Source organism: Castor canadensis, chromosome 11, assembly GCF_047511655.1.
Source record: "Castor canadensis chromosome 11, mCasCan1.hap1v2, whole genome shotgun sequence".
NCBI classification, from domain to species: domain Eukaryota; kingdom Metazoa; phylum Chordata; class Mammalia; order Rodentia; family Castoridae; genus Castor; species Castor canadensis.
The window spans coordinates 101,383,283-101,394,576 of NC_133396.1; the positions used below are offsets into that span (position 1 = coordinate 101,383,283).

The window sequence follows — 11,294 nt, forward strand, 5'->3', positions numbered from 1 at the left end:
CAGGTCTGAACCCTAGATCCCAACGCTGGTCACACCTCTTGCGCCCCAGGGAAGTAATGACCTCACTGTTAATTTCTGCCCAGGCTTGAAGTAGATGGCAAGCAAGACCACGTGGGGGTGCTGTCCTGGCCTGCAAGCCCCAATCTTGTCACACCCTAGTGAGTTGTGCAGGGAGGCTCTTCCTGTGCCTCCATTTACCTTGCCAGCCTTTTTAAACAGGAGACTCTGTCCACAAAACACACCGTCTTCAGCTAATCTAGGCAGGTTTCCTATTGGGAAACCAATCTATGGGTTCCTGGATAGAGGTTGAGGCTTTTATGGGTACAAACCACTGCGGCGGCACCACGGACTCCCCAAGTCCTTTAACCCTGGTTAAAGGCAAGCTCTTCAACCTTCTCCACTGCGGCGCCTTTAAACTCTCTTGGCCCTTGCCCCGCCCCTGGTCCGCCCCGTCTGAGGCGGGACCCTCCTGAAAACCCCTGGACAGGCCGGCTGGTGCACCACTCTCCGCTGCAACCCTGCAGAGTGTGCACAGCTATCCAGCCGGCTAAGACGGTGAGCCGGACAGAGGGACCAATGGGAGGGGGCATGTGTTTGATTTGTAGAGAGAGACCAAGGGGAGAGGGCATATGCGTGATCTGTAGAAAGCAAGTTTTAGACTTGCTCCAGGGAGCTTGGGGATCAAGAACTGGCTCCAGGTAAGGGTTCTGATGACTGCTCTGCCACGCCAAATGCTGTCAGGTCCTGTCCCCAAGCCATGACCTGGCATTGTTGGGCGGTGAGGTCAGGGGACCTCAGACGCCCTTGGACGGGGCGCCCGTCCCCTGCAGGGACTTGGGGATCGAGCTCCAGCGCTGCGTTCCTTGTAGGTGCGAGGAAAGGAAGGCGTCCTACGTTAGCTGGCTGGCCCGGGGAACGCGGGTAAGGGGTTATGGAGCGCTCCCTGGTTGGACTCCGCGCTCCCGGGGTTTCCCGCGCGACTCTTCACTTCCTGGTTCCAGGAACACGTGTGGGCACTGCCTGCACTCTGCGTCCTCCAGCCCCCCTTTCTGCACCTCCTTCTGCTGGTTTGCTTTTCTGAGGACTCGGTGTCACAAGCTGGGGTCAGGAGTCTCCGTGCGTGGGTCCCACAGTGGCTTCACCTTCTGTGAAACTTCAGTTCTCTCCAGGAAAGTCCCTTAACCTTGGGGGCTGCATCCCTGATTGCATTCCCATGTGCCCTTGTCTGTGTGTGTGTGGGGGGGTGTTAGCTGCTTACCACTCCCTCCTACTCTTGCCTGAGCCCCTTTGCCCCCTCCCGAGCACCCTGCTGCTGGGAAAGCCTTTGGTGACCGCGGGCGGGCGGGCGGGCTGCCCAGACCACTGCGTCACCCCAGTGGCAGGCGGGCGGTAGGTGACTCATCCGAAGAAACGGCCTAGGGCGTGGCCGTGGGGGCGGGGGTGGCAGCTGTAGGGGCTGGACATGCAAACCGGAAGTGGGCTGCCGCCCTCCCTAATTCAACAAGCCTCCTAGAGCTGGTACCAGGGAGGTTCTGGAGGCATTTAGTGTCTGTGGGACCGAAAGAAGCGGTGGTAAAATGTGGAGGTGCGGTGGAGGGGGCGACCTGTGGCATGGACAGGCTCCCCTGGTTCTCTTTCTAACTCAGAGCGTTAGTCTAGGATAGCTTCCTATCTCCAAACCCCACCCAGTTTCTCCTTCCTACTGCACCCGGCAGACCTCAGACTGCTGGGGAGACCCAGGTAGGGCGGGGCCCGCAGGGAGCTACCATTGCAGAACCAACAAATACTCTTTGTCCATTGTAACCCCCCTTCCTTACTCAGACTTCATTCCATGCTTCCCCCTCCTCCCCCCACCCTGGGATTGGCCTCTAATCCTTTCTTCACTCCATTCCTTTGCCCTCCAGGATTTTCAGGTGTGGACCCTTTGGTGCAGAACACCTTCCATTTCCAAGGGTGTTTCTTCTGAATTATTTCTACCATCAAACTGGTGACTTCCCATTGCCTCCAAGCGCTTTCCAGGCCCTTCATAGCTGCTTTCTGAGGGAATCGCTTAGGTCTGGCTATCCCCAATCTGTCAGAATCCCACTGGTGCCCCTGTGTTCAGAGCCTCCACGTTGAAGTCTGTGTGGACTGGGTGTTTTTGCCTGGTGCCCCCACCCTGCTTCCATTCCTGTGTTTGGTACACAGAAGCCATGGCAACGGACTCCACTCCCTCCCCTCTTCTTGAGCAAGCCTGTGGCTTCCTGTTTGTGTAGTTTCAGCTTTCTCTTCTGCTATGGACACTGGTGGTGAAGGAGCTTTCCCTTGGGGGAGGGTGTCTTCCTTAAGGCAGCCCCTTAACTTCAGTTCTCCCACTGTCCTTGCTTCTGCTTACATTTCTCTTTCAGAATAGTCCCAACCCACTTCTGAGTTGGGAAGTTCCCCGTGTCCCATCTCTGGCACAGTGAATGGAGAGTCCCCTTAACTTCCCAATTAAATGCCTAGCCAAGAACCCTGAAATCCCCCCACTGCTACTGCATGTTCCCTCTTTTTCCAGAATTGGCCTTGAGTGGGGTAAGGTAGGCTTTCAGCCCAGGTTCTGGGTGGGGCACAATGCCTTTTATGGCTTCTCCTCCTTTGTTGACTATTGTAACCTCTTGGGTGAGAGTGAGGGTTGTTCCCACAGCTGCCACCAGCTCTGGAGTTTAGGTTCTCACCGTGGCCAGCCCACCTCCCAAGTTGTTCAGCTCTTGTCTTCCCTTGGGATCCTCAGCTCTAGGCATCTCGCACCTGTCCTCCAGCTGGCCATATCTCTTCTCCCCACACCAGTAGGAGACTTGCTGCCTTCCCTTCTTTTGAAGCATGGCAGGGTAGGTCCCCTGGGTGTCACTAGGGTGGGCCCTTCCAGCTGCAGCAGGCACAGCCCGGGCCCATCAGCTGCTGCCTGCCTGAGGGGGAGGGAGAGAAACAGCTGCTGGCCAGACTGGGCGGCTGGCTTTTTTCCCCTTCTTAGAACTCCTGTGGTTCTGGCACCTCAGGGCTCTAGGGCAATGGCTCTAGAGTGGAGCAGAGACACTACAGCTGGAGGCCATGACCCTTCCAGCTGTGTCCAGTCCTTAGAATCAGGGAAGGGCCTTCAGCATCTACCTTCCATCCCATGTGGGCCCCAGACACTGGAAGCCTCTGGCTTTGGGTCCTTTTCTCCCCCTCTTAAACCTAGTGTCAGGGTTAATCATTCTCCTGCCTCTTTTTTTTTTTTTTTTTAACCTGTGCCTCCCTGGGTTACAGGCCAGTTGGCTCCCTGGAAACAGGCCTGAGACCCAGGTTACCATAGCAAAGCTACTCCTAGAAAAGAGGTCTAGAATCGGACCTGGAAAAGGCTTGCTGGTGAGAGCAGCCCTAAACCCCTTTCTCTTCCTACTCATCTTCCAGCCATTCTTCTGTGGCTAGAGTTTACAAGCTTATACAGACTGAGTGGGTGCTGAGCAGCTGGGGCTGGGCTGGGGAAGGTGGGGAAGCTGGTCTCCCTTTCTGTTCTGACCTCAGCCACTCCACCCGCCTGCCTTCTCCCAGCTAATTGTGTGTGTGGCTGATGGTGTGGATCAGGACCCAGACATTTATCTGGCCTGGCTTTCAGTCTGGGGTAAGTGGGGGGGTGAGTTGCTCCTAATGAAGTTTAAAAATAACTGATTTATGGGGTGGATCGTGCCGGAAATATGCAGCTCGATAACCCAGAGTAGAAAGAAACAGCCCTGTTGGATTGTGGGGGAGGGGACTGACCTGAGACACACAACCTCTGGAGCTGAGAAGTATGAGGATGTTGAAGGCGGCCTGGCTCCTTGTATTTCTGCAGTGCCTGGAGGCCTATTGAGGGGGTGGTGAGATTGTTTAACCTAGGGTACATGGGAGAGGGAGCCAGAATGACTTCATCCCTTAAGTCTGACCTGGCCTGAAGCCAGATGTGGGGAGAAGGGGTGACTCCCTTTCCTCTTGTTGAATGAAGGTGCCTATCCTGGAGATCTCCTTTTGTGAACCAGAGACAGGCAGCAGAGAGAAGAGCCCATTTAAGGAGGTCCTGGGGGGGCAGCAAGTGGGGGACTGTTTCCTTCCTCTGTTCCTGGCTCCCCTTGGCATTGCAGCATTCCTAGGACTTGCTTGGCAAGCCCCTGAGTGTGGGACTTTGGTGGTGAGGTGGTGGGTGGGGCCCATGGTGAGGTGCTGCCAACTCAGGCCAGTGGTCAGAAACCACCCACTTTTTGCTAACCAAGGCCCTCCAAACTAAGTTAAAGAAACCCTCTGTAAACTTCTCCATCCTTCCTTCTCTTCCCAGGTTTTCCTTAAAATGCCACCCAAGGCTCCTGTATTAGTTTCCTGTTTCTGCTATAACAAACTAGTACGAATTTCGTGACACATGCAAATCTTCCAGTTCTGGAGATTCCAAATTAGGGGTCTTACTGGCTAAGGTTCAGGTGTTGGCAGGGGTGCATTTTGGGGGCGGGGAGTGGCTAGGAGATAATCCATTTCCTGCCTTTTTCGACTTGTTTCATGACCCTGCATGACTTCCACCTCTTGCTTCCTTCGTCACTTCTTCTCCCACTCTGACTCACCTATCTTCTTCTTTTACTTAGAAAGGACCTTTATGATGACTTTAGGCCCACCTGGATGATCCAGAGTAATCTATCTCAAGATCCTTAATTTTAATCACATCTCCAAAATTCCTTTTTGCCATGTAAGGTAATGTAGCCACAGGTTCTGGGAATTAGGACAAGGACACCTGGTAGGAGGGGGCACATTATTCTGTGTGCCATAGCTCCTAGAAGGAAATGAGAATTTTTTTCGATTGCCTGCTAAAATGTGGTAAGGGCCTACCGAGGCCTACCTCTTCCAGCAACCCCCACCCCCAACTGCTTCTGCCTTTCCTTGTCTATTAATTCCCATAACGTGATCTGAACTGTGCTGTTTGACATCCATTGTATGCAATCCTTACCCTGTCGTACATACTACATTTTTTCCCTTGATGGCACTATGGGCAATTTAGGATCTAAGGCTTCTACCCCTTCCTCAATTCCTAGCATAAATAGTAGGTGCTCAGTTAAAACCCAGAGGTTTTAGATCTATTCAGTCCTCCAGCTCATGGCATAGGGTTCTGAAGCTGTTCCATATTGTTCTCCCTGAATCCTTATCTTTCCTAGGAATGTAAAGAGCAGCAATGGAGTTAGAATGATCGGTTTGCCTTTATAAAAGCTGCTGACCCTAAGTGAGCTGAACCCCAGCCATTTACTTCACATTCTATTCCAGTGTGTCTAGGCTTCATTCTGGTAATAGAACCATTCATTCAAATGAAATTTAGTGGGGAGCCTCAATATAATAGGTGGACTGCTTGTCACAGGGGTGAAGGAGTCCAGAGATTGAGAGGCCCCACACCTCTCAAGAGTTCTGAGCAGTGCTATGCTAGCCCATGTCCAGGGGCTGAGATGAGAGTTCCCTCATTTGACAACAGCTCTGGTCATCACCCATGAAGCCAGTCCTGTGGGATACAGTATGTGTTTCCTCAGGCAGAGTCCTCTACCCCATGGGTCAGAGTGTTGACCATAGGTCTGCTTATTTCCTCTCCCCAGCTTTCTATAGGCACCACAGCTGTTCAGTATGGCTAACAGGGGACCTGCATATGGCCTGAGCCGGGAGGTGCAACAGAAGATTGAGAAACAGTATGATGCAGACCTAGAGCAGATCTTGATCCAGTGGATCACCACTCAGTGCCGCAAGGATGTGGGCAGGCCCCAGCCTGGGCGTGAGAACTTCCAGAACTGGCTCAAGGATGGCACTGTGAGTGCTGGGTCCCCACTGGACTGGAGGTACAGAGCTGGCTCTGGAGAACTGGAGGTTATTTAACCTAAAGTAGGAAAGAATGAGGGCATGCAGTCCCAACCTCTTCCTCAACCTGAAAGTATTATTGAGGATGTGAGAGGACCCTTGTGTTCCTCCCTCTCCATCCAGGGAAGGGAAGGGTCAATATATTCCTTGCAGTGAAGGCCATAGGTGACACCAAGGAAGACTAGATCTAAGGAAAGAGGGTGGGTGGGCTCTTGACAGTGATCCTGGAATAGCAAGAAAGACTAAACACTGGCTCTTCACTCTGGGCTCAGAGGCAGGGTACTGGACAGGAGAGAACCTGATGCTCAAAGGGTTCCCACCAGGCGAGAGAACCTCTCTGGTCACTATCTCTGGTGCTGAAGGTTATACACACTGATCTGCACTAGGCATGTCCTCACCTTTGCATGCTTGCTATCCTCATGCAGGTGCTGTGTGAGCTCATTAATGCACTGTACCCTGAAGGGCAGGCCCCGGTAAAGAAGATCCAGGCCTCCACCATGGCCTTCAAGCAGATGGAGCAGATCTCTCAGTTCCTGCAGGCAGCTGAGCGCTATGGCATCAATACCACTGACATCTTCCAAACTGTGGATCTCTGGGAAGGTGGGCCAGGGCTGGGACCTAGAGTTGTCATCCAGGAGACCATGGATTGGGCTGGGCCATCTTGACCAGGGAGAAGGGACAGATTTGGGACTCTGTGTGTGTGTGTGTCATGGAGAAGTTGGCAATGTTGTGGGTTGGATGGAAACAAGTAGTAAAAAGAGTTTGGAAGTCAAGTCTGCTGATTTGCTGATAGAGATGGAACTCTGGCCTCTAGAACTCTAGCCCTGCTAAGGCCAAGCCATTCGTCTTCTCCTTCCTAGGAAAGAACATGGCCTGTGTGCAGCGGACACTGATGAACCTGGGTGGTCTGGCAGTAGCCAGGGATGATGGGCTCTTCTCTGGAGATCCCAACTGGTTTCCTAAGTAAGTATTGCTGGGACAAGCACAGAGACCTGCTGACACAGTGTTTTTGCGCATTCCTGTCCCTAGGAAGTAAATGATGTCTCTGTAGAAGCCAGTTCTTTATAAAGCACTTTCATATAACTCATTTTACTTCTCACAACTTCCACAGGTGGTTGTCCCTTTGGAGAGATGATGAAGTAACTTTAGATAGCTTAAGGCTCTTGAGGAGAGATCTTTTACCAGCTCTTGAGCCCACAGCAAAGCCTATACTCTGTCCAGGGAAGAATTTACTGGGGCAGCCTTCACCCTTCTTCTAACATTTGCTCCCTTTCCACCCAGGAAATCCAAGGAGAACCCTCGGAACTTCTCAGACAACCAGCTGCAAGAGGGCAAGAATGTGATTGGGTTACAGATGGGCACCAACCGTGGGGCCTCTCAGGCAGGCATGACTGGCTACGGGATGCCACGCCAGATCCTCTGATCCTGCCCCACCCTTGCCCCTGCTCTTCCATGAATGGTTAATATATATGTATATATATATATATATATGTTTTAGTAGTGACATTCCATGAGAGCCCCAGAGATCTTAAGCTCCACTCTGCCAGGCGGGGGGGTCCAAGCTATTCTGTCATCTATGGGGATGTCTGATGGCAGCCTCTCCGCCTGTGCTTACTAATACATTCCTTCCCCACACTCATCAAAACTGGACCAACTTTTCCCCTGGGACCAAAGTCTGGGGCCCTTAGCTCTCCTCTCCCCACAATGCCTCTCTTTCCCTCTGGCCTCCTCCAACCCTGAGCTCTATGCTTTCAGTCCATTCCTTGGCTGGGAGTCAGCGATGCTGCCTGTGGCCTGATGTGCACTGGCTTTTCTTCCACAATTATGCCTCTCCCACAGCTGTGGCTGTAGGGACTTAATTTATAGGGAGGGGATTATGGCGGCTGCCACCCCAGCTACAGCTGGGCTGTGCTTATCACATCTGGGGCAGCCTTTCTTGGCAGAGACGTCTTGGCTTCTTATTTTCCATTCCCTTGCTGTGGCTAAGGGGAGGGGTTGGGGGGACAGAAGTGGGAGAGCTGCCCACCATGGGCTTAAAGAATATGAACTTGCTGATTTAAATAAAGAATCCCAATCTTTTTTGAATGGACTCTGGCTGTGTCTAGGGCTACTGTGCCCACTGTGAGGAAAGGAGGAAATGTACCAAAATGCAGAGAGCAGTATAGGCAAGAGGGCAGAGATGAAAGATTGCAATACTAAGCCCTCAGTTTCCTTCATCATCCTCTTTGTCACTTGGTTTAGGGCAGGCAGGTTGGAATTGAGAAGGGACAGGACTTTACAATTGTTCTTGGGACGGAGCTATAATGCAAAATGTATGGGCAGCGTTTGCAGCAAGGTGAGACCCTTGCTACCTAGTGAATGGGGCAGACCTGCCTTGTGATTCTGGCTGGCCTGTCTCTCCAGCCAGAACAGCTCAGCCACTGGAGGAGGGTGGAGGATGTTGGTAAAGCTCTGAGTCCTGGTAAGTACAGATGTTTCTAGGTAAGAGGCCCCTCAGGCAGTCTTGGGACAAGGTGGTCTGTGTTGGAGTCAGCCACACCAGCTTGGGTGCCGAGGGTGGGGTTGTAACAGTGAAGAGGAACCAAAATCTGGCAAGTGAGCAAGGATGATTTGATGGCTGACAGGAAGAAGCCTTGTTTGATTCCAGACACTTTGAAGCTGCATGCTGGGGAGAGCCTTACAGCAAAGCTTCTCTTTTAGATAGTGGCCTTTGACCAAGATACTCAACTTTGGGTCACATCTCCAGTTGCCCCAGAGCCAAACCCAGAAATGAACCCACAGTTTGCAACCTCCAGGTGTCACATTTACCCCAAGACTTCCTGAGCAGTCTGGGTATCTTCCTAGAGAACTTGCTTGAGGGTCCTTGGGCCATCCTCCCCCATTAGGTCCCATCCCCATTAGCCAGCTTAGGGATATGGTCTATGTCCCTCTTCCCCTTCTGCTGCAGTATATCTCCTGTCTCCTTGAGGGAAGAAAGCCGTAACACTGGCTGACTGTGACAGATTATGCAGTGTTTTACAATCAAAGTGCTTTCATTCTCTTCCCACACACACTCCCTAACCTCACTGTGGATGTCTCTTCCTAGAAACACCTACTGTGTGCCAGCCCCCATGCCAGTGTTTTATAGCCATCAGTGACTCTCGACCTCATTCCAACATCTTGCCATGGGAGAGGTGGTATTTGCTTGCTTGCTGCACTCCCATGGGCTGTGGCACAAATAAGATAGGCTGAAGCCTATGTGCAAATTCCTAGAGGGTTAGCTGTCACTCCACCCCTTTATCTCCTATTCAGGAAGGCTTTGTGGAATGCCAGTAGGAGTGACGTCATTGCAGAGAAAACACCGAATTCACTGGTATTTATACTAAAAAAAACCCCAAGAAACAAAACCCCACTTTCCTGATTTAACTATTTAAAGCTACAAGTTATTGGCCATATGTTTCAACATTTCTGAGACATGATATGCCACAGTACCAATATAGGTTCTTCCCAGTGGATTATCACAGAACTCCAGGAAGTAGACACTTCTGTATTATTATCCCCATTTTATACCCTGGGTTTCACAAAGGGCAAGAAACTTGCCCTAGGGCACATAGCAATTGAGTGGAAGAGCAGGGATTTGAGCCCAAGTCAACCTGGCTGAGGGTCCAGATCACCTTGTGCTGTTCTGGAATGGAACAGTCACAAGTGGGGTCTTGAAGGGACTGGGGAATAAGAAGGTGGTAGAGTGGTGTTCCTCAACTGAAAACTAAAGAGTATAATTTCTCCGAAAGGTGCTGTGACGATTACACGAGACCCTCCTGGAAAGCACTTTGCATAGCGAATGCTAGCATATAGTAAGCGCTCCAGCAGTGGAAATGTGGGGGCTAGGAGATAGTTAACACTCAACAGCACCACACCCTCTCACCACTAGTCAAGGCAGCTTCAGCTGGCTGCCTCCCACTCCCTGGAGTAATATTTTCAAAGCTAATCCCAACTGGGTTTGACAGGCATTTACCTCTCTTCTACCGACCACACCTGGCATGCTTTCTTGGAGCGAAATCTCAAGGCCTCCTCTTAATCTCACTGCAGGTTCAGTTCCTTCCTTTTGAATGCCTCCAACAGGCATCTCAAAATTTCATGTTTCCTGTTTGCTTTTTAGCATTTTGTCCCATCAGAGGTCACAGTTTCATCCCTGATTTGACCTCTTACCATTTCAGGCTCTGAGCCCTGGAATGGGTTCCAGCCCTGACATGAGGAAGAACAACTCTGTATAACGTCCCCTTTCCTTGTCATCTTTTGGCACCCTGTTCTCCCTGGCTGTCTACAGTGGTGTTTTGTAGTGCTGCACTTGTGGGTCTATTCCACCACCTTAGAAGAATCTCCTTCCAGGTCCCATGATGGCTTGCTCTTTTATTTCCTTCAGGCCCTCATTCAGATGTCACCCTTCCTGACCACCCTACTTAAAATTACACACTCCATCCCATCCTCCCCGATTTCATTTATTGTCACCCGATACCAGTATGTTTTACTTATTTATTTCCTGTCTCCACTCATAGAATGTACACTGTACAGAGGCAGGTTTTTATTGGGTTTTTTTGTATGGCATAGTGTTGGCATGTGGTAGGTTCTGAATAAACATTTGTTGAATGAATGAATGAGTTTCACACCACCCTCCTGCTCTTGAATCCCCTGGCTTAGTAACACAGTGCCCTGCCAGTCCAGGGTCAAGCCAACCCAACCTGTCACAGGATCTGAAATGGAGCCCAGCTCATTTGTTAACTTCCTTGCTTCCCCATTGCTCATTTACAAAAGAAACCTCACTCCCTACAGACAGAGGAGGCTGGGAAGGGGATGGAGGGTGGCATGTGTGATCTGGGCAAATAGGAGGTACATTGAGGGTTTGAGAAACAAAGAATGGGAGGAGGGCAGGAGGAAGACGTAGGAGCCAACTTTGGTTCATTTACTCTTTGCCTTTAGCCTTGAAGTGGAAAATCACTGGAGGTGGAGGGAAAGTAGGTTTGGCCCATAGTGGCCAATAGAAAGGAGAAAGGAATAGAATTTCAGATGCTCCACCCAGTTTGGCTCACCTGTGAGTAAAAAGCATAGATCCCTGCAGCCTATTCATATTCGTGTCAGTGTGCATCTAGGAGTGTAAGGATTCACTACATTAGGGAGCGGGGGCTGCAAGTGGGAGGAGATGAATCTGTGACTGAGTGAGGAGGCTGCCTATGAGTGTGTGTTTACCCAGAATTGGGAATAATGGGAATGCACAGGTGTTGGTCCTGTGTGCATAGGTATCTGTGTGTTTGTACATGGTTCTGTGGAGAACAATATGTCCTTTTCCTGCCTCGACAGCTAAAGGAGGCCTTTCAGAACTTGGCAAAAGTCCCAAGAAGCAGTGGAACAGGGAAAGGGCTGGACAACAAGACTCCAGGGATGGAACAATAAAGAGCCTGGGATTA

The 11,294-nt window shown here is 51.1% G+C and overlaps 1 protein-coding gene across 2 annotated transcripts; it reads left to right on the top strand.

Moving 5' to 3' along the window:
- Positions 1-429: 429 nt before the first annotated feature.
- On the top strand, positions 430-7,938 carry Tagln2 (transgelin 2). Of its 2 annotated transcripts, none has more exons than XM_020185510.2 (5): positions 430-555; positions 5,598-5,805; positions 6,279-6,453; positions 6,714-6,816; positions 7,135-7,938. In XM_020185510.2, the coding sequence occupies exons 2-5, from the start codon at positions 5,626-5,628 to the stop codon at positions 7,274-7,276; spliced, it is 600 nt and encodes a 199-aa protein (XP_020041099.1). In that variant the 5' UTR covers positions 430-555; positions 5,598-5,625; the 3' UTR covers positions 7,277-7,938. The 2 variants fall into 2 exon arrangements, with proteins under 2 accessions (XP_020041099.1, XP_073903834.1); XM_074047733.1 differs by lacking the exon at positions 430-555 and adding an exon at positions 897-921.
- The last annotated feature ends 3,356 nt before the right edge of the window (positions 7,939-11,294 follow it).

What these genes read in the sequence shown, in the direction of transcription:
- Tagln2 (XM_020185510.2), top strand. Translation starts at nt 5,626, where the DNA reads ATGGCTAACAGGGGACCTGCATATGGCCTGAGCCGGGAGGTGCAACAG. An exon ending in ACTGGCTCAAGGATGGCACT is followed by an intron (nt 5,806 to 6,278) that starts GTGAGTGCTGGG and finishes ATCCTCATGCAG; the next exon opens with GTGCTGTGTGAGCTCATTAA. An exon ending in AACTGTGGATCTCTGGGAAG is followed by an intron (nt 6,454 to 6,713) that starts GTGGGCCAGGGC and finishes TCTCCTTCCTAG; the next exon opens with GAAAGAACATGGCCTGTGTG.